Here is a 27,621-nt window from a genome sequence, read left to right as displayed (position 1 = left end):
AGGCCTCATCTGGAGTACTGTGTCCAGTTTTGGGCACCACACTACAAGAAGGATGTGGAAAAATTGGAGAGAGTCCAGTGGAGGGCAACAAAAATGATTAGGGGGCTGGAACACATGACTTATGAGGAGAGGCTGAGGGAACTGGGATTGTTTAGTCTGCGGAAGAGAAGAACGAGGGGGGATCTGATAGCTGCTTTCAACTACCTGAAAGGGGGTTCCAAAGAGGATGGATCTAGACTGTTCTCAGTGGTAGCAGATGACAGAACAAGGAGTAATGATCTCAAGTTGCAGTGGGGGAGGTTTAGGTTGGATATTAGGAAAAACTTTTTCACTAGGAGGGTGGTGAAGCACTGGAATGCGTTACCTAGGGAGGTGGTGGAATCTCCTTCCTTAGATATTTTTAAGGTCAGGCTTGACAAAGCCCTGGCTGAGATAATTTACTTGGGGATTGATCCTGCTTTGAGCAGGGGGTTGGACTAGATGACCTCCTGAGGTCCCTGCCAACCCTGATATTCTATGATTCTATGATACTCCAGTATGCTAAGATACAGAGTGCTAACATTTGTAAAGTAGCTTTTTTTAAAAGATAGTTTTGCAATAAAGAAAGCACATTACCCAAACTGGGAGGAATAAAGTTTCATGAACATCTGAAAAGTTCCTCTAATAGGTATGAAGTGTTTTTAAAATTAGGAATAAATTCATGTTAATTTGGTCCCCGTTCCTTCATTACTTTAGTATTTAAAAAACTGTCCTAAAAACCAAGAATAAAATTGAATTAAAGAAGTTTTGCTGTTGGCCTTTCCCCTTAATTCTCTACTGTTCTGAAGTAGAAGGAAGAATAACTAAGTTACATATGACTCACTTTGATAGAGAGTGACAGAACAGTTGGCTGTAACCTGACTTTTGAAAGTTTTTCATTTTTCTATAACTAGATTTGTTAACATTATTTTAATCTGATTTAAGAGAAAAAAGTGATGAACCCATGATGGAAAGATTTAAATAAGTTGCTGTATAAAAACTGTAATAATTTTATATTTTATTCTTGTTACATTTATATATGTATTTTAAGATTCCACAAAGAAATTTTTTAGCTCCAGAATTTTAAGAGAGTTAAAGATAGGCATTTCACATATGCTCAGAAAGAAGCAGCTGGTGGTGCTCTGGGCAAGACAAAGGCCACATAACAAATAGTGGGAAGAGAAAGTTTCACATAGTAGTAATAAAGCTCAATTATCCATTCAGTCTTTAAATGGCCTTGGATCTACCATTTGGGCACCAAACTTTTAATATGAAACAACATGTTATTAACATTCAAAACGTGTGGTTTCAATTTTATATAACTTGTTAAGACCTGGGTATGGTCACCTACATATTTTTAAATTTCCTTAAAGCATTAAGTCAACTCTCAAAAAGTCAATTAAACTCACCTTGTCAGTTATGGTTGCTATATATCGCATGCACTCGATGTCTGAAGGAAACTGGTTAACTTCTTTCACAAGGTACTGAACTACTTTCACATGACCCTGTAAAATGAAATAAATAAAATAAAATTATAGTGTCCTATAAATATGAAAGTGAGCGGATGGCAATTTTAGCTGACATGACAGTTATAAAGCTAACATCTGAAATGGTAATTTAAAATAAAATGTTGTGAAGTACCAAAACATCTATTAGTGTTTGTAAAGTACTGACAATGAGCTTAGTGGTGTACAAAACAGTAGCAAAGAGAGTCCCTTCCCCAAATAGCTTCCAGTCTAAAAGATAAAGGACAAGACAAGACATGTTCGGAGAGATTTTCTTTTTTTTTTTTAAATTAATTTAATAAGCTCAATTTTTGAGAGCATGGGGGATGCGTCTGTGTCAAACTACGTACTCCGTTTTGCATTGGGGCTCTACTTTGTGTTGTAGCCTCCTTTGTGGATTAATAAATAAGAATATCACTTAACTCTTATAACACACTTCTCATTAGAAGATCTCAAAACACTTTACAAAGGAGGCAGGCACTTAGTCCCATTTTATGGACGGGGAAACTGCAGCACTCCATTGAAATGACTTATCCAGGTCAATGCCTGAGTGAAAATAGAACTGAGGTCTCCTGAGTCCCAGTTCAGTGTTCTGTCCACAGAGTCACACTGCCTCCAATTTGTAAAAGGGGTTTAATACCTAGAGGAAAGATTATGCTTGAGAAGCTATGACAGAGCAATCTAGGGCCAACAGCATTGAATGACTCTCCCATACTAGAACAATGGGTTTTCCCCACTAACAGGGCCATTGACTTTGAATTTGTCTCTACACAGAAGCTGATGGGGAAGGGGCTGGAGCCTGGAACTCCCCTGTCTGAAGCAAATGGGGAAAGAGAGGGACATAGGTGGTGACTCCGTGGGTGCTCCGGAGCTGGAGTACTCATGGGGAAAAAATTGGTGGGTGCTGAGCACCCACCGGTAGCCCACCCATCAACTTCCCTCCACGCCCTCCCATCCCCACCCACCGGCAGGTCCTGTGGATCAGCATCTCCCCGCACCTCCCACCTGCTGCAATCAGCTGTTTTGTGGCACGCAGGAGGCTGGGCAGGGGGAGGAGTGAGGACATGGCACTCTGGGCAGGGGGCGGAACTGGGTAGGAAGAAGCAGGACAGGGGTGGAGCGGGGGCAGGAAGAGGTGGGGGTGGGGCCTTGGGGGAAGGGGTGAAGTGGGGCCAGGGCAGAGTCGGGGGTTGAGCACCCCCTGGCACTTTGGAAACTCAGCGCCTGGGCACACATGGCTGACGTACAGAAAAAGGAGTGTTTCTCTGAGTCAAAGGGGTGACCACCACCACATCCAAGACCACCTGGCTAAGGAGGAGGGAAGGTATGCCTAGCCTATGGATGCTTACCAAATCCAGGACTCTCAGACAGGGTGAGATCAGCCCTAAGACAACTGCATTCAGGTTTGTGTGTTAGTTGTGAAAGACTTGCAACTCTCTACTGTGCTGTGTTAGGAGTAAATTATCTGTGCTTAAGCAATTGACCTCCAGAGGTCCCTTCCAACTCTGATATTCTACGAATTCTTTTGCTAAGCTTGTGTTCCTCCTTGCTTTCCTGCCATGTTTTTCTGGAAGAGTTTAACAAGAAACCAGAGCTCCCATAGCCAGGTGGACTCTGGGGTAACATGTCTAAGCTACTAGGCGATTGGGACAGCTGTGGTACTGGTACCAGGGTCTAAGGCAGCTGGAATGCAGGGTCCCACTGCTCAAGAAGCATGCTGGCCACGGAGTCTGTATTGGGGAGTGTGCTCTGATGAATACACAAAACTGAAGCAGGTCACCCCTCAAAAGTCAGGTGTGTTGAGCCATATTTTAGCCCTCTACTGAAACAGTGATTTAAACTCTTCAGAATATACTTACCTTAAAAATGTGTTGTATTCCTGACACTTTCAAGACTACCCATTTCAATTTAAAATGGTTTTTGAAAGTATTCAGTGCTGAAACATGAGATCAAAGTTTGCCTTATTAACTTACCTTACGAAATGCTGACATAAGAGGTGTAATTTTCCGGTTATCTGCCGCATCCACATCAGCTCCTGCCTGCACAAGTAACTGCACTACATCAAAGTGACCACCATTAGCTGCCAACCAGAGTGGTGTGTTTCCTTTCTTGTTACGAACATCAATATGTGCTCCCCTAAAAAGACAAATGTAAGTCACAGGGCACACGTCTGACATATAGAAAAGGTTACTAAAAAAATATGGATGTTCAAACTGCACTTAAGGTCGTATTTGCCATCACTGACAAATCTTCAGTGGTGAGTTGGAAAACTAAAAAACTTATGCTGGGAAATCCTTTGCTATTTAAGTTATAGCATAAACTAAAAAGACACTTAGATGCATAGAGTAAAACAGAGCTAGGAACTTATCTCTCCCATCTACATTAATCTCTAAATCAGAGTCAAGCAATTATTTAAACACAGAATTTAAGCTCTATTCCTCATCTCTGAAATTCTATCCACAGAGGGACGCTATGACAAAACAAGTGTGTTACTGATGAAATAAGAAATAACCCACCGATTAATCAGGAGCTCACAGAACTTGTAATGGCCTTTGTCTGCTGCAATTGTTAAAGCTGTGTCTCTTGAGGAAGGCACAGGTGGAGCATTGACATCTGCTCCTTTATCAAGGAGAACTCTTCCAACCTCTGCATACCCTCCAGAAGCAGCTTCCATCAAAGGGGTAAGACCAGTCTGTTTGAAAAAAAAAAAACAAACAAACAAAAAAACAAGTTACAAAATATGCAATTGATGCAAAATATAGTCTGGGTGTGCCTTCAAGGGTTTCAGCACTTAAAAACCAGGCCTCTTATTTATGGATTTAGGAGTCTAACTCCAGGCAAACTTTTTAAAATCTTGGCCTTAGGCTTTACAGTGGACCAGACAAATGGATGACAAAACCCCATCAGATATTAATCCCAACAGCAAAAGCTTGCAATTAACAAAAGTATCCCTTAAACCGGAGGGAAATATAGGTCCAAATGCAAACAGGGAGCATTCAGCACAGAAGGGAGTCAAACAAGTGGCTCCATGACACCTTTGGATTCCCTTTGGCACTGGGGCTGTCCTGATATCAGTCGAGTTCCCAGCTCAGGATGTTCTAATTTAGACCAGTTGCCAACATCCCCAAGTGGTTATTGCAGAAGCTGGGCACAAGAGAACACTGGCCACATACCCTTTTCCCAGTCACATTTCCAGCACAAGCAGCTAGGAAAGGGGGCATAGAAGATACTAAACCTGCAGCTCTAGGGTTTACCAAAAATTCCCCTGTGCTGGTGAAATCCAAGTGTCAGCCTACACTGACTTTTGGACTGCTTTGTGACAGGAATGAGGCACAAAACTGTTCCAGTGTACTGAAAAATGGGGCCCACAGAATGTCCTAGAAACAGGAACTCTCAGTATTTAAACCATGGGTTCTATATGAAGACCACAGTTTTCACCTAAAAGAGATGAAAGGCTTAATCTAAACCATTTTTGTTGAGTGCATATAATAGCAAGCTGTATCTGTGCATCATTGTCAAAATATAAACAATATTACATTCCTTTTCTGCTTTATGGACTATTCCCATGTGTTCTGTTAATGAACATTAGTCATGTTAACCTTGAAATTTATAATCTCATGATCTTTAAAGACCAAAAATAGTCAGGACCTATTTTGCTTCCCATTCAGAAAGTATGAATTAGCTGTTTTGGAAAAAGTAGATGAATGCCACAAGTAATCAAATTTGTTTTTCACATGTAATGATTATTTCACAGTTTATGAAAAAAAGTTTGATACTCTGACAGAAGCTGGAACATAGACTGGGTATTATCTTTAGCACACTAGCTTTTGTTTACAAATGTTCTGAATGTGCTGATTTCCAGGCTAAGAATAATGAGGTTTTGGTAAAGTGTTATGCTTTACAGTTCCTTGTGAGTGGTAGAGATTTCTTAAAGAACATTTTGAGATGCTTTGAACAAGAGTGATCAAATATATGGCCATCAATTCTATGGGATTGCTTTTAAATCAGTGAAGTAAACATCGGCAAATGAGCTCAAAGATTTATATTAAAAGAGAAACTTCAAGGAAGCTGACAAATCATAAAGAGATCCACTTGCCCGAAATAAATCTGAAGAGAAAGCTAGTCCGTTTGCTTACCTTGGCCCTATGTTCAACATTGGCTTTCCTATCCAGTAGGAGACTGACCACTTCTGCTCGGCCCTGGAAACAGGCCAGGGTGAGGGCTGTATTTCTATTGGTCTCAATTTGAGCGTTAATATCAGAACCCATATCAAGCAAGAGTTTCACTGCAGGTACATGGCCATTCATAGCAGCCAACATCAGAGGAGAAATGCCTAGCTTACTCCCAGTCCTAAAGAGAGAGAAAATAATTAACTACAGATCACAGAACAAGATGAATCCTCTTAGAACCCAAGTACATATCAACATTTTACAGTAAAGTATACATACTGAGCTAAAATATTAGTAATTCAAACCAGATTATTGAAAACCAGCAGGATATGGGAAATTTGCAGTTTAAAACCTACTAAGAGAACGTGTTTTTTTTAGAAGAAATAGGTTTTGCTAAAGTCTGTATTTGTACTAATTCTAAGCCATTTAAATAATAAAAAGTTAACAGGGCCTGCATCTAAATCAGAAAGACACACATCTACACATTTCAACCTATTTTGATGATACAAAATGAGTTAACTTTCCTTCAATACGTGAACACAGGTTGCTTAACAGACAACAAATCTATGTGTTTTAGTTCTTCCTTTTATGGGCCCCAGAGCCACTGAAATGTAAAAGCTTCAAAAGAACACGTGCTCCATTGTGAGCTTTGGCTGGTTCCCTTATTTAGTTCAACTGGAAACAAAGTGCTAGATCCCAATATGGAGAAAAGGAGTACGTACACAGGGTCATATGCCGCACTAATGCAGGCACAAGAGCAACCTAAACACTTAGGGATTTTTTTTTTTTTTGGGTGGCAGGAGATCACCTATAGCAGCTTCCCTAAAGGTATCCATTCAGAAAAAGCATAACATTTCAACAGTACAAACTTAGCAGGGAGATTTGAAAGCACTCCAAGCTCCAAATTATGCCTTGATATAAAACCAACGGTGGAACATCTGTCCAACACTGCAGTTTGTCTATGACATGGAGAGTATGTTACCTTGAATTAATTTCTGCTCCAGCATTAAGCAGGATCTTAATGATGTTGACATATCCCCCAGATGCAGCAAGGCTTAGCGGTGTATAGTCAGACACGTTCCTATGCTCTTTATTTGCTCCCCGGGCCAGCAGCAAGTCAACTACCTGAAATGTACAGCATGAAAAAAGTGTGAAAGACACACTGGGCCTTAACAATTTTCTGCTACTTTCTGGATAATGGCTAACACACATTCAAAACTTTAAGTGTATTAACAGTTTCCACGGACAGCAGGCAGGCTAGCGAGTGATGAGGTCACCCTGTAGGATCTTTAATTTTACTTATTCACTGTTTAAAGCCAGCAGTTAATCCTATTCATAAAACAGTCTGTGTGGGTTGTGCCAATGCAGCACTTTTCCTCCAAAAGGATTACTTTACCGAACTGAAGTTACAAGCCGTTAAGGGAATCTATTTCTCTGAATGGAGGTCTGAGATTTAGGACATATCCTGTTCTTAGGAAGTCTGATATAGTTGAAGTTTGTAAGGGTTTCCCTTGTGGCGCCTCCCACAGCTTGAATGAAAAAGTGAATCCTAAGCCAATTTTGATTATGTTTGTGTTGCACAATCTTTCCAACAAAAAGTATAAGTATGTCCAAATCATGATGAAAGTTAAAGGAAGGTGAGGGAATGGCAGAGGAAGGGCATTTCTCCCACTCACGCCTCCCCTTTACAAGTCTCCTCATTTTCTTGCCAATTACTACATTTATCATCTCCTGCAATCATGGCATTTTTCATGTGCGCATTTGTGCTACTATAGTTTCCCGTATTTTCTTCCAAGTTTCTCTACCTTTGACATCATAAGCAGGTAAGGCTGAACATCTTAGAAGCAAAAGTGAAAAACTCAACTGTCTTTTAAAAAGTAGTTCTACCTTCTGTGCATCAGCTCTACATTGCATCTACTTACAAGTCAAGTCAAGTCAAATGGAAATTACTGCTAGTCTAGTGTTAGTGTTCTAGAAGGCTGTGTATGTGTAAGACAAGTTTAGTTTCTGGTCCTGATCTCACTCTGAGTTGGAGTACCGCAAAGAATGCCTCTTCGCTTACTATGGGGGTGGAGAGGCTGCAAGATAGGACCGACTTGGTACCCTGAATTACTTAATAGCCTTTTTCCTCCCCCATCCAACTGAGGATTTTCACAGACTATATTACAAGGGAAAATTGGATAGAAGGATGGCTCCAATCTGTAGTGAAGGGCTGCAATGGTGGGGCTGTATAAATAAGGCAAAGTTAATTCCCTTGTCTTCTCCTGGGACAAGAGAGGGTCTAAAATCAGCTACCAATTCCTGAAGTTTAAAGACTCTTTGTAAAATGAAAACGTTAATTTAAGGGTAAAGAACAAGAAATGAATACAGTAATTTACACATCAACTCAAAACCCATAGAAGAAATAGTAAGCAAGATATTTGTACCTCTTGGCGTCCACCAGAGCATGCCAGTGAAAGTGGAGTGTCCTTTGTGCGCTCGGACTGTGCTTCTATATCTCCACCTTTGTCTAAAAGAATTTCCACTACACCAACATGTCCAGCAGTTGCAGCCAGAATAAGTGGTGTAAAACCTAATCCAAAAAGAATCACAATTAGAAGCATCTCTGAAAAACTCAAAATATAATTAACAGCAAGCAGGAAAGTATGTATGAATGGATTAATTCAACAAATACCCGGCTCAAATATCAGAATGATCATCCATAGATGGGGCCCTACCAAATTCATGGCCATGAAAAACGTGTCACGGACCGTGAAATTGGTCTTTTGTGTGCTTTTACCTTATACTATAGAGATTTCACAAGGGGGAGACGAGTGTTTCTCAAATTGGGTGTCCTGACCCAAAAGGGAGTTGCGGGGGGTGGGGTAGGGGTTGGTCACAAGGTTATTTTAGGGGGTCACGGTATTGTTACCCTTACTTCTGTGCGGCCGCCTTCAGAGCTGGGCAGCTGGAGAGTGGTGGCTGCTGGGTGAGGGTCCAGCTCTACAGGCAGCAACACAGAAGTAAGGGTGGCAATACCATACCGTGCCATCCTTACTTCTGTGCTGATGCTGGCTGCAGCTCTACCTTCAGAGCTGGACTCCCGGCCAGCAGCCGCTGCTCTTCAGCTGCCTAGCAGCACCACCAGCAGCAGCACAGAAGGGTAGCAATACTGCAACCCCTCCACAACTCCTTTTTGGGTCAGGAAACCTACAATTACAACACTGTGAAATTTCAGATTTAAATAGCTGAAATAACAAAATTTACAATTTTTTAAATCCTATGACCATGACATTGACCAAAATGGACCATGAATTTGGTAGGGCCCTATCCACAGACAAGAAGATGAATTCCAAATATATCCCAATAGAGTCTTAGGGTACTGTATTATAGCACATTGCCAACTCTGCTATTATTGAGGTTGAGAAGAGCTTTGTTTGAAGGCTGACTCTTCTAAGAGCTCTAAAATCCACATTCTTACTCAGAGTGTCTTATAACTTGCTGTGCCCCATGGGGATGGTGGGCACTGCTAGTGGCCCAAATTTGGGGTCATTTAAAAACAAGGAGTTCCTCAGATACAGCCCCCAAGACAAACATTTCACAGTCAACATTCCTATACCTTTAGTGCATGACACTCACTGCCGCTTTTGGGGGAGCAATACTGAAAAATGGTATTAAAGGAAGAGTTTGGCTCCCTATAACAGTATATGCTAAAAACACTCATGAGACAAATAAATTGAAATGCACACATGCAGCAAGCCTCAACAAGAGGGTTTGCAGCCAGCACACTATCACGGAAATTTGTTGGTTCAAAGAGATGTGCTGTAATCACAGTCTTAGCTACCCTCATGTACTGTGAATGCAAACCCTTCCCTTGGTTGAAAGCTGAGAATGATCTGTGGCACACTGCTACTAGCCATCCCTGTTAAGAGGTTGGTTTTTGTTTTTTACTTTTGGGAAATGTGCACCTATTAATTTGTACAGCTAGTTTAGAAGGAGCTTTAACTATTTTCTGAGAGATAATACATTACACACGCTCTATGCAGATACCCAATAATGGCAGCTGGGCATGTTGCTACTTTTCCACACTGGGTATTAGCATAGCTGTGCACCAGCACTGATTAATCAATTAGCATTGATTAACCAGAGGGAAGATGAAAGACAGTTAGGATTATATAATCATGTTTCCTGAACAAGGGACCTGTGTGTGCTTTTCATCAAGGCACATGTTCCTGATAAACAGCTTACTAACATGAGGCGCTCATAATATTGTTAGATTCTTGTAACATTTTTTTTGGTGCACAGCTAGGGAAATATGGAACAGTGGGGTCAGAGCAGTGAAGGAGAATGGGTTTGTGGGACCAATGCTGGTGTTGTGGGGGCTGGGAGAGCGAAGGAAGGGACATACGTTAGGATAGGTTGTAGGGGAAGGGAAAAGATTTGTGGCAGAGAAAGGGGGCCTGTCAATACTATATTCTCCTCTCTTGCGCGTGTGCACAAGGATCTGGGGGCCCCAATACTTCTCAGAGGGTTTGAATGGCTCTGCAAGACCCCCACATGAAAGCTGGGATCTGAAGACTCTGAGCTGCTCTCCCAACTACTCTGTGTGTGCGCACCAGGATGTGAGGACACACTGCCCTTTGGGGAGGATAGGGCCTGAGCCCCGTTCCCGCACACACCTGTGTGAGCTGGCATCTAGAGAAGCCCTGCCCCTCTGGGTGGGAAACACAGTAGGCATGCTCGAAGCACACAATACTGGGACCAGAGTGAGGAGCTGAGAATGGGCATGCTTCACACACAGCACAGGCTCACAAGCACAGATGCGGAGGTTGGAAGGGGAGGGAGGGAATGAACACCCATTGAGATGAATGGAGCACTCAACCCCATTTTAACATGAACTTTGAGCTCAAATTGTAGGGTTTTTTTTTGAAGCTTACCCTTCTTGTCTCTGTGTTCAATATTGGCACCTCGTGCTATCAATACAGACACAAGCTCTTCATGACCTCCTGCACATGCAAGGGTCAGTGCCGTGTCGTGATTACTCTCCGTCTTCATGGTGGGGAGAAAAAGAAATTGACATTTGTAAATGGGAAGTGTTTTTAGCACAGAACACGGTCAACTTGTTCAAAACACATTACTGCTAGACTGACATTTTATTTTAAATTTTAAAACAAGTCAGTGTAAAGCAGATAAATCTGAAGCCAAATTACTTACATGTGCATCAATATCAACTGAAGGATACATGGGGAGGACAGACTGAGAGCCAACATTGCTTGGTGTCTGTGTACAGGGCTCGGGTGTAGGGGATTCCGTAGTGTGTGAGGAACTAGTGGAGCCAGTGGGCACTCTGCTATTCACCGCTGAAAAACATCATTAACACTGTTATTTCACTCTTGAGAATTGAGCACTTTCCATGGAAAAAAATACTGTATTATAGAATCTTAATACTATAAGAATGCATTTTCTAAAAAATGTTTAGCTTTAAATGTCTCTGAAAAAACTATGCCACTTAATGTAGTTTGTAGAACATACTGCAAGTGTCACACTCAAACTGTGTTTAGGTCAAAAAGCTTATTTTAATAGATTAGTCTGCAAATGATTTCTCCGCATACAACCATGAAGATAATAAATTATCTAATATTGTAACCTCAGCAGTGACACTTCAAGGTTCAAACAATAGTAAAGGATTTATGATAAAAGCATAATCTAAAAGTTAGGAAACAAGGAATAAATCAGAACTATTTCATATAGAGTTCAGTAAGCACTTTCATTAATTTTCTAGGTAAGACAACTAAAGCATGAAGAGTAAAAGTGAGTTCCAAAAATAATTCTGGCTACAACAAATTAACAACAGAGGGAAAAATAGGAAGATGGCATTCTGGGCACATAGACGAGTTAAGTATTTCCTTTCCCTAAAATTGTGTGTGCTGTCACCCAGATTTTCACGACAGGGCTGCAAGATTCCATCTCCACTTAAAGACTGTTAAACACATACAAATAGTGAGATTTTATTTTTTAAATTTTTCACAATTTGAATTGAGGTTCGTAACTAAGAATTATCTATATTTACATACAGAGCTAAAATTAAAAGACTAGGAACAACAAGCAGAAAGGCCAGAAACACCATTATGAGTATTTTCTAGGGTCAGAGCTCAGCCTTACCCTCACAGCACACTGATGGATCATCAGTGCATGGTATTTTTGGAGGAAAGATCCAAACAAATTAGAAGGGGTCTGACAGGAAGGCTCCCTAATGCCCTTGTTTCTAGATTAAAAATTTTAATACCCTTTATTATAATATCTATAATATAAGATCTAGAGAATAAACTGGTATGAAAACCACATCTGGACCTCAAAATTTCTGTATTGTATGCTAATTGCTCTGGCCAGTTAGAGTAACAATTGATTTGTTCTAACCAGTAAGAGTGCAAAATTAACCCAAAGCATGTAATGTTGCTCCAGAAATACTATGAAAGCAATTATAATGACAAAGGTTCATGATGAATTCAGGTGGGGAATAAGCAGAAGAAATATTTTTTTTTCAGTGCCAATATTCTCTGTAGTAATGGAAGATGGAAGAGAAACAAAAATGTGATAAGAATGGTTTCTAAACAGAAACTTCAGTAGTTTTACCATGAACAGTTTTTCACTAATGGAAAGGATTTAAAATTAAACCACTGAATGAAAATAGAGAGTATCAATTAATGATACAGAATAAAAGTTAAATTACTGGAAAGATCTTAGTAAGATCAGAAACAATAGGACACACCCATCATTTAGTCAGAATACATTCTGATGTTTGGTTATAGGTATATGAAATACAAATGATATGTTCATAAGTGCAGCAGATTTTAGAAGAACCCAAACTGTGAGTTCTTAAAGCCAGGATAATTTGTTTAAAAAAAAAATCAAGCCTTTGAGATGGAAGTTTTCAGTTACAGTCCCAAAGGCATTCAGTTTAGTGTTAGGACTTACATTCCAGTGCACGAGTCAAAGGAGAGCAATGAAGTTTACAGTGTAAAAGCAGCAGTGTATTCATACATGGACTCAAATGGAGTTCACTTCGCCTCAAAAGCTAAGCACCTTGTGAACAAACCAGGTTTGTATTATGAGTTTCCAGATACAAAGGTCTTATGCTTCATCCACATAATATGCATTAATACAGTGGTTCTCAAACTTTTGTACTGGTGACCCCTTTCACATAGCAAGCCTCTGAGTGCAACCCCCGTTATACATTAAAAACACGTTTTAATATATTTAACACTATTATAAATGCTGGAGGCAAAGTGGGCTTTGGCTGACAACTCGCGACCTCCCCATGCAATAATCTTGCAACCCCCCAGTTTGAGAACCCCTGCATTAATACTTACCTACCTCAGCAAGGTGCTGAGGATTCATTAATGTAATATACTGCTTTACATGGTCAAAGCACTATTAAGTGCTAAGGTTAAGTGGATTTAAAAAGATTCATATTTTGGAAAAACAGTAAGACACTAAATCATCCAGCTAAGGACTGATTTTTCCCTAATATAAGCTAATAGCATCCTTCTGAAGAGGTATTTTACTACCTTTTTTTGTTGGGGGGGGGGGGGCGGAGGGGGGGAGGGAGGAGGAGGGAAAAAAGGAAAAAGCACAGAGGAATGTACTTCGGACATTTAATTTGTTTTTAAGACTCCTTAGTAATAGATTCCGTTTCACCTTAATGCAGATCCACCAAAATCTAAAATCAAATGACCAGAACTGAATCTCTTCACAGGACAAAAGCTGTTAAACTCTGTGCATTAATGGAAAATCTGTACACTAGTTCCAAGTCAACTCTAACCACCAAGACTGTTACAATATCGGATATAATTGATTTCCTCCCCAATAACTTGCTAAAAGGCAATTACTATTTGCAAAATTTTAGATTCCTATAACCTTTCGGATGCCTGTTGTGATGCCCCAATTATTGGCTGGTTGCCAAACCTGATATTGGACCAATGAGAACTGTTAATGTAATCTGCACTCTCTCAAGAATAATCTCTCTATGAAGATGGTTTCCTGAAGATAATGTAGTTCATTGAATTGTAAATTGTAAACATATATTGAATTGAATAGTAAACATATATTAATAGCAATCAGTAGGCTTGTTAAGGCCAAATTCTATATTCAATTAGATGTTTTAAAGAAGGACCATCATACCACAAGTATTTCTCAACACATTAACAAAATATTTTGTATGGAACCAGATTTAACTACACTAGTACTGATATTACACCCAGAGTCAAATATGTTCATGTTGTAAACATTACCATAGAAAAGCAGGTCAGCTATAGGTCTCACTTGCAGAGCATGGAAACTCATTCTCAAAGACTGGCCATACCATGCTTCCAATCAAGATTTTGCAGGAATAAGAGAATAGTTCACCATTTTGTGTTTAAAGTCCAAAATCAATTGAACGAGAAGGAACACTTGCTTAAGGAGTCATTTATGTCCCTTATTAGATTTCCCAAGAAATATTTTAGCAATTTGCTATAGAAAGTTCAGGGCAATTTTCAAATGACTAAATCCTAGTGTGGTTCTAACCTATGGTATTAGGTAAACTACAGTGTTCCAGAGGAACAGCAATATGAACATGTAGCATTATATCCATTTTGGCTATCACTTGTGGCACAGCTTTGCAGTAATGGTATTAAGATCATGTGTAAAGGAGCAGCACACTGTACAAAAATTAAAAAGACGGTGTGAATCTTAAACTACATTGCTATGGCAAAAGAACGGAATTGGAGGCAAAAGATCAAGTGGAATTCTGCAAAACACATGCTCAGATGGGATAAATCAGATTTAGTGGCTTTTTTTTTTTTAAACACATGCCGCTATAAGCAAAAGGAAATCTTTGCTACTCTGTGGAAGAAGAGCAGGAGGAAAAAATATTCTCTTCTTGGTGGCATTTCATAAGCAAAAAAAGGTCATATCACTTCTAACCCAGTTTATAACCTCACAAAAATTTATATTTTTAACATACTCTTGAAGGATGCAAAAGCACTTCAACTACACAGCACCACTGAAGTACATCAACTTCCAAGATGGAAGGGCAGCAAATTCGGTGGAGCACAGAAAATTGAACAATGTGGGGACGGGAGATTTTGTTCAAGGACACTGGGGCAAACTCCTAGCATTATAAAAAGTAGCCCTGGTATCTTGAGTCCCTGATGAATGGAACAGGAAACTTGAAAGAGCTCTACATTGATGCACTTTAGTAAACTTGTGTGGTACTGAACCATGAGAATGAGGGTCCCTCCCAAAAAAATCTGTTTTTAACAAATCTTTAATAGGCCTCTGAGAAAATATGCATGATTCAGTTGGAGTAGGCATTATGTTCCATTCATGACATGGAAAGTTACAGGGTGCAGGGCAATAGCACAAACACAAAAACTCAGTGACATGGAAGCCAAGTTTGCTACTTTACTTCCAAAACACAGACATGTAGGCACACAATTTTAGAGGATTAGATACACTTCTGTCATTTCATTAGAAAGTACATAGATTAACTAAATATCGTTATCAATATACATAATTAAAAATAATTAAGAGTTTCACCACATGCAATTTAGGCTCTATATAATACTTATTTTGTGATTGTACTGATTTTAGATGCTTCCCTACAAAACACACTGATAAGACTTTTATAGAATACAGGTTGAACCTTCCTAGTCCGGCACCCTTGGGACCTGACTGGTGCCGAACCAGAGAATTTGCCGAACCACAGGAGGTCAATATTTTAGTGAGCGGGTCTCTCTATTTTTATCTCACCGAGATGAATGAATGGAACAATGCTTATGATGCCTCTAGCCAAGGGTTACTGGCTCTCTTCATAACAAAGTGTTAGTGTTGTTACACAGTTTTACTGTATTGGCACAAGCATAAAAACACAAAATAAAATCATGCTGGACCACAGATGTTGCCGGACCAGAGAGTGCCAGACTAGAGAGGTTCAACCTGTACTGTTATTCACAACATATTCAATAAGCTTGTTGCCTGAATAAGTCTGAAGTTTGAATGACTTTTCTGATTTTAGGGCTTCATTAGATCTTCATAAGTTTATGAAGGCCCTAAATTTTTTCAAAATGCATTTTCTTTAATCTTCACTAATAAACTTTAACAAACAATCCTACAAGGTATTAAAGATACTACTGGTATTTTTTAATTTGGGAAAACCGATGACAGGGAATCAGAGTAGGAACCAACTGATGTGATAACCTGACATTTTGTTCAAGGTCCATACCAAGTTTTAAGCATTAAAACATTAAAAGGAGCTAAGGCAAACAGAGAGATTGTGGTTGATTTGACAGTTGTAGTATGAAGGTAAAATTAGACTCCAACTGCTATATTTATGAACTACTAAATATACCTCATATTACTGTAATAAAGACAGTTGGCAATAAGACTGGTATCTAAAGACAATATGACTAATAACATAGGTTCATTTTCTCTGGTTTTTTTCCATGAATGTAAATTTGTGGTATTTCAGTATTGTCTAGTCTCTTTTATAAGAGCTTTCCCTGGAATTAAAAACCCCCACACTATTTTAAAATCCTGTTCTAGCAATCTACCACCACATTGTGATCTATTAATCTTTTAAAACTAATGACAAGCTGTCTGCTAGGTTCAGAATGAACAACATTTAACCAGTGTTATTTTAAATAGGAGTGTGTTTGTATATAATTGTTACTTTTCACATTATGCTTCAACATTTCCCACTTTGGATTACACCGGTGACCAGTATTATTCCAAATGGTTATGTATTTCATAATGTAGTAGCCCAGAAGTCATCTTTAACAACGATTCCAGAAATAAAAATTAACACATCAATTTTGTGGAATCATTCAAGAGCATGGATTTCAGAGCCAAAAAAAAGTTTGCAGAATTAATGCACAAGCATTCAGTAAACTGAAAGTTTACATTTATAAATTCAGATTCAGTCCACCAACCAAATCTCTCTAGGGAAAGAATTCCAGACAGAAGCAAGGTGCAAAAAAGTCTGTATTTTGAATGAAAAGGGTGACTGACCAGCACAAACTGACAAGAGCAATATTAGTAAATTGGATAATATACAGAAACTGGCAAAAGGATATACCATTGTCCCAAGGAAATCACCAAAAAGCTTTGCATTTAATGTGGCTAATTGAGAAAGCTATCCATGTATGCATGCAATATGAACTACAAAAACCTCTTGTATACCAAATTTGTACTGCAGTGGAATAATGTACAATGAAGTCTGAAATTTGTGTCAACCCATGTTCACCTATCTAGTCTCAGAAGATGCAATAAACACTAATTCTAATAGTCTACACTGAAGAACTATAAGAGTTTCATTCACCTTTATAAAATCCAATTAAACCCTGCAATTAATATAGCACAACTTCAGTGAAAGGATTCAGAATTAGATGGGCGCTTTCTATAGAGCTATTAAAGAAATTCAATTTATACTTTATGATTAAGGATAATTCAGTGGCATTCACTCTGAATTTATGAGTTCATCTTAACTTTCCAAATTCTGCTTAATTACTACAGCACAGATGGGACGCAAGATCACAGAATTCATTAAGGTGAATACACAGAGTAGGTAGCTTTAATGATTAAATTTGTAATCAGGGAAATTTAGACCTCCAACTCAAAACCTCCCCTAACACCAACTGCCTTATGAATCACAGTAGCGCCTCCCTTTAGTTGAGGCACTAAACAACTAGGCTGACCAATAATCATAAGAGTTACATGACATTTAATATTTAAATTGCTCAATGAAGACATTCCTTGGAGAGAGAGAGATTCAAGGAAGTTCATGCTACAATATTTAGCCCTTGTCTAAACGGGACATTTGAGAAGTTTGCCACTGTTGCATTACCACTGGGGACAGAAGAAACATTAGTGTAATCAGGGCACCAGTTACTGCCAGTATTTTTACCACTGTGTCAACTAGACTTGCTTTGAGTTGGGTTACCATACAGAGTGGTAAAAATGCTGAAGCCCTTTCTACACTAATGCTCCCACAGTTGCTATCATTGGTGCAGTTCTACCAGGGGTAGCGTAATCATGGCTACTTTAAAAAAAAAAAAGGCTTTCAAGAAACAGAACTTGGTAGCAATTGTCATTACACAAACATCGGTTAATGTCGTTTATGTATACAAGACTTCTTGATTTCCATATCTTCTACTGCAAAACAACTTCCATATAAAACAGCACCATAATCTGATCTGCAAACTTGCCAGTGTGCAGTGTTCAAGAGCACCCTGAATATGGATAAAATGTGAAATTAGGGTGAACACATGTTTTAAGATGCTTTGCAGATTTTTAAATAAATGTATGTAACTTCATGATGAGATGTGAGCCCATGACTTTGAGGGTTTAATCTACTAAAAGATGTGTCACAATGTTAATTCCTGACAACTAGAGCAAAGTAACTAAAATCTCTCCTGATCATCTTCAGGAAGTATAACTTACATTTATGAAAAATCAGGAGAAAATACACATTTGTGGAGCAACAATAATTTCGGATACTACCAGTAGCAACAACATCTGTAGCTGGGATTTCTAAAGTCCACTCATGGTTGTATTATTGGAAATATATTAATTATTAAGATACAGTACATACTTGTGGAACTTTACTAAATTTAACTGGCACTAAGAATATCTAAAGAAATACAAGTAAAAACTTCACTTACAGAAAAAATTAATTTTCATTAAGAAAAATCTTAATTGGTTAGACTCTAGTAAATCAGTTTTTATGAAATTAATGGATAATAAGGAGGATATTCATGGTCACTTTGTTAAATACTGCACATTCTGAACATAATGACAGGGTTTTCAGTTAGACATAAAATATCCATTAGGTCTTTGTCATAAATAAATTGAGATTTTTAAATAGTAAACATTCTGTATGTTTCAAATTTCACTTTCAAGCTAACTAAATTTAGGAAATAAGTACAACATAGCTTAATCTTTTAACAGTGAGTTATTTATGGTATAGGTTTTGAAAATTTAGTAACATTTTATGTACGATACACAAAGTAACGTTCGTATAAAAACCAGCTACATTTCATTCGGTTACTGATTTGATCACTGCAAGTTACATTCTATATAAATGAAAACCATATAGCTAGTGATTTAAAATTTGACTACTAGCTATTTAAATGTACATTGTATGATCCATTTAGAGATTTGTGGTCGACATACATACAGAACATGTTATAGCAATAATATCCAACCCCAAAATTCAGCTCTTGTAAATCACACATTAAACACAAGATTTTCTTCACTGTACTCTGAAGTTTCACATTAAATTTTCAGTAAGAACATTTAAGAATTATGCAGGTTTTCTCCTGTTAAAAAGTACATTAACTCCTCTTTAATGCTCTGCAGAAACATGACTTGGGATGACAAGGGACGACAAAAATGTCAGAAAGCAGGACCTACATTTCTCTCTCCCTCACATACTAGAGAGTTTCTTTGAATGAAGTTATACATCACCATCTGGAGGAAGTTGATCTTGTAACACTTATCACAACTATCCCACAATATCCAATAGGGCTTGAGGGAAGACTGCAAAATTGCTGCCCATCCCGATACATGTACTCAGCTTCGGCAAGTTACTAGTTTGGAGGTTCCTGTGAGACTTAGCAAAAAGTCTTATTCGACATTTCTGAAAAGCCTGAGATGAAATTAAGAGGATAGGGCAGTGACTAACTGAAGAGAGAAAGACAGGAGAATAAAGACTAAGGGACAGACGAAAGGAGTTGAGAAGAGGTGAGAGAGATGCTGGATAAAAAACAACAAACAAAAACTAAAAGCAGGACAGTGAGGACTGACCTGCCTATGAATATAATTGTGGCTACATATTTAGATCTTTCACACCTCCACCAAAAAATAGAAATCTCGGCTAGATACCTGAAGCAAGCTCCACAAAGATGATACCTCTTTCCAGAATGTGGCTAGCAAGTGTAACCTTATGTGGGGGAAACCTTGATTCATCTCTACTTGTATCTTCATACACTTATTGGCAAGGCCAGGAATGTTTTGATTTTTGCTTTTCATCCAGACAGCCAATGTAGCATATTGATCCTGTGGGTCCACCACCATTTGATCCCTTATAGCTTGCCACATTTTAAATTTTGTAAAACAGTAATCATATTACTTTAACAACTGATGTTTAGAATTTAATCTGAAAACATGAGTCAATTTTATAAATAAGCACTAAAGGGACAGATGGTCTTGCATCTGTATTTAGAGTCCAGATTGTATTTAAACTGTTTCAATGCTTCCAGCAGAAAGGACAGTGGTACATTTGTCAGTACAAGTGACAAAAAATGTTTTCATACTTCATTGGAGACAACTGCCACACTAAGTAAATCCACGTAGGGTTATATGCAAAATTCTATAGAAGACTTAAAACAAAACTAGTCATTTTCAGGTTTCCTAATGGCAACTTCTAATTGCTCACAACAAGATTTCCTTAAAGTATCATAAAAAAAGATGAGGTCACAGGGGCTGCTATAATAGGTCTCCAATAAAAGAAAGTTTAGCACTTAGTCTTCAGCAATTTGGCAAAACAGATAGGGAAAAAACCTCATGTTAGAATTTGGAAGTGTCTAAAGATTAATAGCACTAATAAGAAATTAAATATTCTTAAGCAAGTATTCCCAAATTGGAAAACCGCAAGATGTCTTTTTGGAGGGGAGGAGAGAAAGGGAAACTGAGCACACAAGTTAATGCAAAAATATGTATATTTCTTAACCCACCTGCTATTAGGTCATCAAGAGTGTCGGTAAGCGTCTGTGCTGGAGTGGCAACCATTAATCCGTCTGGTTCTTGAACTAACAGCCCCTGCCCATGTCCAGCAATTTGCTGCTGCTGTCCTACATTTTGCTGATTACCTAATACTTTCTGAAGGTCAAGAGAATCTGTCCCATTATAACCTAAGTTACTGGAAAAATTACATTGCGGTGTTGACAATGCTTGGATTGGGACAAACTCTATTTGTTCAGCAGGTGGCGAAGACTGTTGTTCGTCATCTTTAGACAAGATTGTGTCAACCTGAGGTAACTCTGAAAAGTTTTCCTCTGGTAGACCCTCATCTCCTTCCACTTCTGGGAAGACACCTGTGTGTGGGCACTGCTGCTGCAGGGGAAGTGGTGTGTCTGTCTGACCTTTGGTCTCCAAATATTCTTTGGTAAACTGCTGCTGTGTTTTCATCTGCAACTGCCTTTCCACCTTCTGCAGCTCCTTCAATATTTTCTTCTTCTTCTGTACTTGTTCTTCTCTGTTCTTTTTAAGTTCTTCAATCTTATCCTTATTCAAAGGTTCACCTTGAATTAATTCCAATGATTTAAGTTGTGCTTTTTCAATAGCACTAATTCTTTGTCCAAGTTCATTCAGCTTGCCTTCAGTCTCTTCTACTATGCATTCCAAAGGCTGGTATGGGTGAAAAGGTGGCAGTAGGTCCTGATCTGCTACCTGCAGGGAACTTGACTTCTGCTTGGATGTACCTAAGCACATGAAAAATGTTTGAAAAAATGCCATGCTGAAGTTATCCCACACCTCCCCTCTCTCCCGACCCAAAACTTTGCAACTAAAACTGCACATCTGTCAAACCATATTAAGATGAACTAGATTATTAAAGCCTACACTCCATATTAGGTAGATGGCACAAGACAAATATAACTGGAATTTTAAATGCTGATCCTAATTGTCCCTTGTAATACTGCTATTTTAAGCTTAAAATGCCCTCTCACACTCATGACAATGGATATCAGGGAAGTCAAATCGGAGGACACAGCACATGGCTGTTTTAGTAATTTACTGACTGAGTGGTTTGAGTAAATTTGCTCTAAGAAGAAAAAAGTTAGCAAAATAAACCCAGCAACAGGACAAACCCTTTTACACAGACCTAACTTCCAAAAGCGAAGTTAAAAATAAGGCTGTCCAAACTGAAGGGAAACTAACTTTACATTGCATTGGTGTTTTGTTTCTAGACCACATGCCCCAAAATGCTATAGTATTTCTCCTTTTGGTTCAGATATCAGAATCCTGGCAATGTAAACGTAAAAAACAAAACCAAATCACCTGCACTTATTTTTAATTAAGTATGGACATTTATTTGTAAGAGTACGGAAAGAAGAAAAATTAACCTATTTCTTGCTTGATGTTCTCCAAGGAGAGAACACCACAGGTGCAGCTCTGGTCAACATTAAGAATTTAAACATCCCTCTTCAAAACCAATCTAGCAAGAAATAAATACCCCTCCCCCTCATTCACACCTCCATGTGTGCTTACAAGCAATCACAGCCCTCAAGAAGGCAAGCCTCAGTTTGAGAAACAGCAAAAACTGCACACTGCTGCATGATAGTTCCAACTGACCAGGCTCACAAGAATAAATCTACTAAGTGTTTAGATACCAAATGTAATGTTAATATGAAAAAAATTAAAAGGGGAGAAAAGCTTTTAGCTTACTTTATCAGACACCAATTTTCATAACAACAGTCATTTAATATATTGAAAAAAATAAAGCAGTTTTAATTAAAGAGCTAAAACTTGAAAAGTTACACACAGGCTAACCTAATTCTCCATCAAAAGTTGGAATTTAAAAAAATACAAATTATAGTTTTAGCCATGACTATTTAACAATCAAATTACCTGGATCAGAATATAGTTGAAGAAAAACTCAAGAAAAACTTCACTATACAAATCATAGCTGCATAAATATTTCGAATCATTTTAAGAAAATTAGCTGAATTGCTCAGTCATGATGAACACATGTATTTAAACATCAATTGTTTTAAGCAAGGCACTTCAGCAAATCCAAGGAGACGTTTTACTGGACATTAAAGCAGAAAGCTAGATATTAAGGTGAAAATCAAAAGCAAGCAAAATTCAGAATTAATAATGCTGGTCCATGCAGAAGTGTATTAAAAGGTTGCACAAAAGAAAACACATATTCAGCACTCTTTTCTGTATTTCTCTTGCTTCTGGAAGCATCAGACTGAATCCTCACCTGCCACCTTTTAGCTTCCCCTGATCCTTGGCTGTAACTGCCCCAGATGTAACTTAGAGCAGCCTAAGGATTGCTCCATATTGCTCTGGCTGCTACTGTCCTATTAGGTAGCACCATAGGGGGCAAATCATATACCATGCCCTTGTGCTCTACCCCCACCTCTCCTCCTAAAGTGCGGATGAGGGAGGGGAGAACGGAGCAGGCTACACTGCTTTAGCCAATCAAGGGTTTCCCTAAATCAGGAAGAACCCTCAGCAATTCAAAGTGGCTGGACCAGGGCTAAGGATTGAGACCTCTGTGTTTAATAGCTAACTTCTCCTTCACTTAGCTTCTGCTTCACATTGTGAGGACAGTGATCATGTTCAGCCCCTTTTTGACCACTAGCCCAGCTCTTCTGCCCACTTGAGTTGCAAAGAAGTTTTTACTTAAGATTTGTATGCTCTGTATTGCTTCAGAGCAGGGATTCTGGGGAAGTCTTAGGTTACCTGGACAGGCCATTTTCAAGTACTTAGGAACCACTGACTTTTTTGGTTTCCCAAATTTTGTGCGTGCGCGTCACAATGCAAAAAATGGCTTGATCTGAGGTTTCACCAAGTTTTACCTATTTATCCCACTGCTATAAGGTCTTCCAAAAAAACCAAAAAAACAAAACAAAAAAACAACCCAGAGTCATATCACATAGGGAAAATTTACTTTGCAGAAGTGAAGCTGCAAGTCTGTGCTTCTTCTTAGCAGAACTTCACAGTACCTACATGCTTTTCCCAGTGGTTCATCTTTGCCTGCCCGTAGGATTAGGCTTCTCAAACAGTATAGCTGGGGTTTTTTTTTTTAAATATAAATATAATATAGTTTGCCTATACAATAAATTTTACAGTGATATCAAAAAGGGATTCAAATAATTAATATATCTATTGGGTATATACAGGTTTTTTCTTTATTCTTCTTTGAAGAACTTATTGAGGAAAACAAGTACAACACTTTTCTTTTTCAACAAAGAAGATTCCTAATCAAAGTAGAATTACAGGTCAAATGAAGGGCAAAAATTAAAAGTGTTCAAACACCTGGGCTACACAAAGTCAACCCAGCTACATCACTCAGGGGTTTGAAAAATCAACACCCCTGGGCAATGTAGGTAAGCCAACTGCATCCCCCAATGTAGACAGTGATAGGTTGATGGAAGAATTCTTCCATAAACGAAGCTACTGCCTCTTGGAGGTGGATTACCTATGCCAGCTGGAGAACTTCTCTCATTGGCACAGTTAGTGTCTACACTGAAGTGCTACAGCAGTGCATCTTTAGAGTTTGAATTATAAACAAACCCAAACTCTGTGTGCTCAATGCCTCCATTAGCATGTGTTTCTAGTGCTGAATATGTGATTCTTTGGGAATGGAAATAAATTTTACCCAATATGAAAAATAAAATGTTTCCTCATTTGAAATCCTTAATGCTTCCTGACTTCTTGGATATACCCCAACATGCATCATTCTCAGACAGCACAAACACCAATGAGCCTCCTATCTGTGATGTTCCACCCATCCTAGGGTTCTGTATTATTACCATCATATTTGAGTGCTTTCCAAATAAAATGGATAGCAATAACAAATTCCTAGCTCCAATGTTCTACTCTGTTATCTTCACTGAATCAGAAGTACCAAGAGAAATTCAAAGAAGTGGAAAAATCTTATAAAGAGTTAGAGAAAACAATTTGAGCTAGTTAGTGGGGACACTTACCACAGAAATGTGTTTAACTCAGTTTTTGGTTTTGCACTGCAGTATACCTTTAAGGTTGTGCAGAAGGATCAATTAATTTTAAAATATTTTTCAACTTTGGTACCCTTAAGTTTTATAGATATACTAATCCAGAAGTTATATTTATGGTCACTGAAGCTACATTTAAAGTTATTTCTTGTATTGTGATAAAATACATACAGGAATAAGGAAAGAAAATATCAAATTTGTTGTCAGTAGTCAACTTACTCTGTCAAATTAAGATGTTACTCTGACGAAGGTTTAATAAATCTAGCCCCACAAGAATCTTTTTCCTTGAAGTCTCTTGCTGAGAAACTAAGGGCATTAGATGCTGAGCTGCCCTCATCATTCCCAAGGTTATCTGATTGTCCTCTCTGGATTTTGCTAGAAAGGGGGCTCAGACAGCCTCTCCCTGATAGCTAATGCTATCCCCTCAGGAAAGTGAAGTTGCAGTTTGACAAAACCAGATCATAAGTAACTGTTTCCAGATCTTAACATCAATATTAACTTTATCTGCCTACTTGTGGAGAAAACAAGCCTCACATGAAAAGCTTCTAATGCTCCCTTCTAAGGATACATGGATTCCAACAGCAGTAGTATGGTCTTGTACAAAGACCTGACCCTTGTGGTTTATATCGGGTATAGGAGGCTCTTAGGCCCATCCTGCAATGGTATATAGAGTCAAGTCTGCGCAAGGGGAATACAGGAAAAACTGATCTGCGGCCTGAATCCAGAGCATCCAGTCTCTAACCATTACAGGGAAGATGAATCCAGCTCACAGTATGCTGTTGGACAGATCTGAGTATTGTATTGTGAATATGTGGAAGGTAATGAGATGCATGTTTTCCCACCAGCAATTATGAGAGCATGGAGGTGTTTAGTCATCAGCCTCTAATTAGTGGGTAGGTTCAGTTTTCAGGACATTACAAAACTTTCTCCAGGACAGTGAAGATCTGTGCCTGTAATCTCGTCGACGATAGGAGGGGATAAGAGGGAAGAATGAAAATTCGTATTTGAACCTGAAGTGTGTTTATCAAAACTGAAAATCATTTTGTAAATCAAAATAGTGTTCTGGTTAGTAACTACAATCTTCAAATATTTAAAAATTAATATCTAAAATTTGTTTTTCTGGGATAATTAAAATTCACACTTTAAGAGGCCTAACTGCAAAGATCTACAAACTGTATCAGTTGAGCATAGCCATAAGTGTTTGCTCCTAACAGCAGAGCCAAAATGGTCAAATTTATGATGGATTTCATGGTTCCCAGAATGAAGTTCTAGGGGAGGCCACATTCAGTTATACTTGTGACAAAGCCATTATTTAAGACATATCAAATGTAACACTTAACTACAGCATCAAATGAAAGGAAAAGACAGACCTAGGGAGAAAGTCTTCATTCAAAGAAATCACACTTGAAATAAGCAGATTTTCAGATCTCCTTGGTATAACACTATCCTTAACACCCACTGCACCTATACATATAGTAGATGCCTAAAATCAAGGCAATGTTACATACTTTGACTCTTGAAATACAGATTCAACAGGGCTTAAACCTCAAATGCTAGGCAATCTAGAATTAAGTCAAGCATTTAAAATGTTCTTTTCCTTTTTAAGATTAATTTTTAACAGACATCAGCGGACATCTGACACCTTGGTACGAAGAGAGTAATAAAAATTCAATTGGTTAATGTCAATTTATTTGGAAAGCTTTAACATGCAGATTCATATGATGTGTTGCTGAACAAGAGTGGTTACAATTTTGAACACACACTATGTATGCTAATTCACTGTTGTAAAAACAAAACCCAAATCATATCTGTGCAATAGTTTATTCATATCACAAAAAATAAAGAACCACTTAAGTACTCAAAGTGCCTTATTTAAGTTGCATTAATGTGCTGTATTGTTTAATTATATGAATAAAATCATTAGAATTTTAAAGGTTAGTTAGCAGAGTCACTATAATTGGGGTAATTTGTTTGCATGATCCTTCACTTGTAAGTTTTATTCCCATATTATAAAAACTTGTTTATATTGCTATATTTTTCAGTTTTACAGTATCAGTTATTGTAAGTTAATTTAAAAATATGCATACTAAGAACACTTGTGCATCTGAAATCTGACTTTACAGTCAGGCTATAATGCCATATAGATAGTAACACAAGACTGACTTTAGTACTACCAATATAATTTGTAAAGCCAGCACTGCCACATCTACTGCAAAGAGAAAGTTGGGAAAATTAAAAAAAATCTCATCTCCATAGCAACTGTTTTTGGTTGCTCTTTACAAGACTTGTTTAGCATGCAACTAAGGTTCAGGGCCACTGAAATCCCAGTTGTTGCTAGACAAAAATGTCAATGACTATAAGGTAATCTCAAGTCACATGGGAGAAAGTTGCTAAGTCTACATGCTCAGATAGTAAGAAAGTGGAAGTAAGAAAAGCAACAGAAGAATAAATATTTAAGAACAGGGTGCATAACCATTTGCTAATTTCTTCATTTGCAACTGGTAACATCATTTGCTCTACATTGCTTAGACCTTTCCCCACTATGGTTTTCTCCAGGACCCACATCCCACTCGAACATATTTTTTGAGAATTGAACTTTCACTACCCACTTGTATGCAGAGGCTACCAAAAGCCTTTACTTCAATCCTTGCCTTACCTTTTATCTGCTTCAAATACTGGATCTTACGTTATTTCCCCCAAACTCAATATATCCCAAACTGGAATTCAAACTGACAGAGTACTCCTTACCAACTCTTTGTTCCTTTTATTGAAATCTTATTCACTCATATAGGTAACCCGTTTGGTTTTACCCCAAAATCTTCCAGGTATATAAATCTGCCTTACAACTCCAAAGCACTGAACACAATACCTTGACTGTTCTGAAACTCATTTATAGCCTTCTCTCCTCTCATTTAGCTTGCAATTCTTTTACAGTCTTCCTACATCTCAACATTCCAAACAAACTGGTGCAAAACATGGCTGCTGTCTTCACAGACTTGATTTCCATCGAGAAATTCAGGACAATCTTTCATCCCTATTGTTTGATGCCTGACTGTAATGGCAAATTCCTGGAATTCTGATTTCTGATCTGTATGCCATTCCCTACACTGAGCTCTGGTCTACACTACCAACTTATCCTTCAGTGACAAAGTTAGCTATGTGTAC

At 38.3% G+C, this 27,621-nt stretch overlaps 1 protein-coding gene across 13 annotated transcripts in view; it reads right to left on the bottom strand.

Moving 5' to 3' along the window:
* Nucleotides 1-27,621, bottom strand: part of ANKHD1 (ankyrin repeat and KH domain containing 1) — a 207,021-nt gene that overhangs the window by 28,400 nt on the left and 151,000 nt on the right. For 11 of the 13 annotated variants that reach the window (XM_074960743.1, XM_074960744.1, XM_074960749.1 and 8 more), the window contains 9 exons: nucleotides 20,446-21,192; nucleotides 10,886-11,031; nucleotides 10,609-10,720; nucleotides 8,119-8,264; nucleotides 6,675-6,817; nucleotides 5,660-5,873; nucleotides 4,040-4,215; nucleotides 3,497-3,659; nucleotides 1,428-1,523 (listed from right to left, as the gene is read on the bottom strand). In XM_074960743.1, the coding sequence (XP_074816844.1) occupies nucleotides 1,428-1,523; nucleotides 3,497-3,659; nucleotides 4,040-4,215; nucleotides 5,660-5,873; nucleotides 6,675-6,817; nucleotides 8,119-8,264; nucleotides 10,609-10,720; nucleotides 10,886-11,031; nucleotides 20,446-21,192 (1,943 nt within the window). The remainder of the gene's footprint in view (nucleotides 1-1,427; nucleotides 1,524-3,496; nucleotides 3,660-4,039; nucleotides 4,216-5,659; nucleotides 5,874-6,674; nucleotides 6,818-8,118; nucleotides 8,265-10,608; nucleotides 10,721-10,885; nucleotides 11,032-20,445; nucleotides 21,193-27,621) is intronic. The other 2 variants (XM_074960756.1, XM_074960755.1) reach the window with 1 other exon arrangement.

This window comes from Natator depressus, chromosome 8 (genome assembly GCF_965152275.1).
Source record: "Natator depressus isolate rNatDep1 chromosome 8, rNatDep2.hap1, whole genome shotgun sequence".
NCBI classification, from domain to species: domain Eukaryota; kingdom Metazoa; phylum Chordata; order Testudines; family Cheloniidae; genus Natator; species Natator depressus.
The sequence above is the reverse complement of the archived record's forward strand: the minus strand, read 5'-3'. Positions and strand labels throughout refer to the sequence as shown.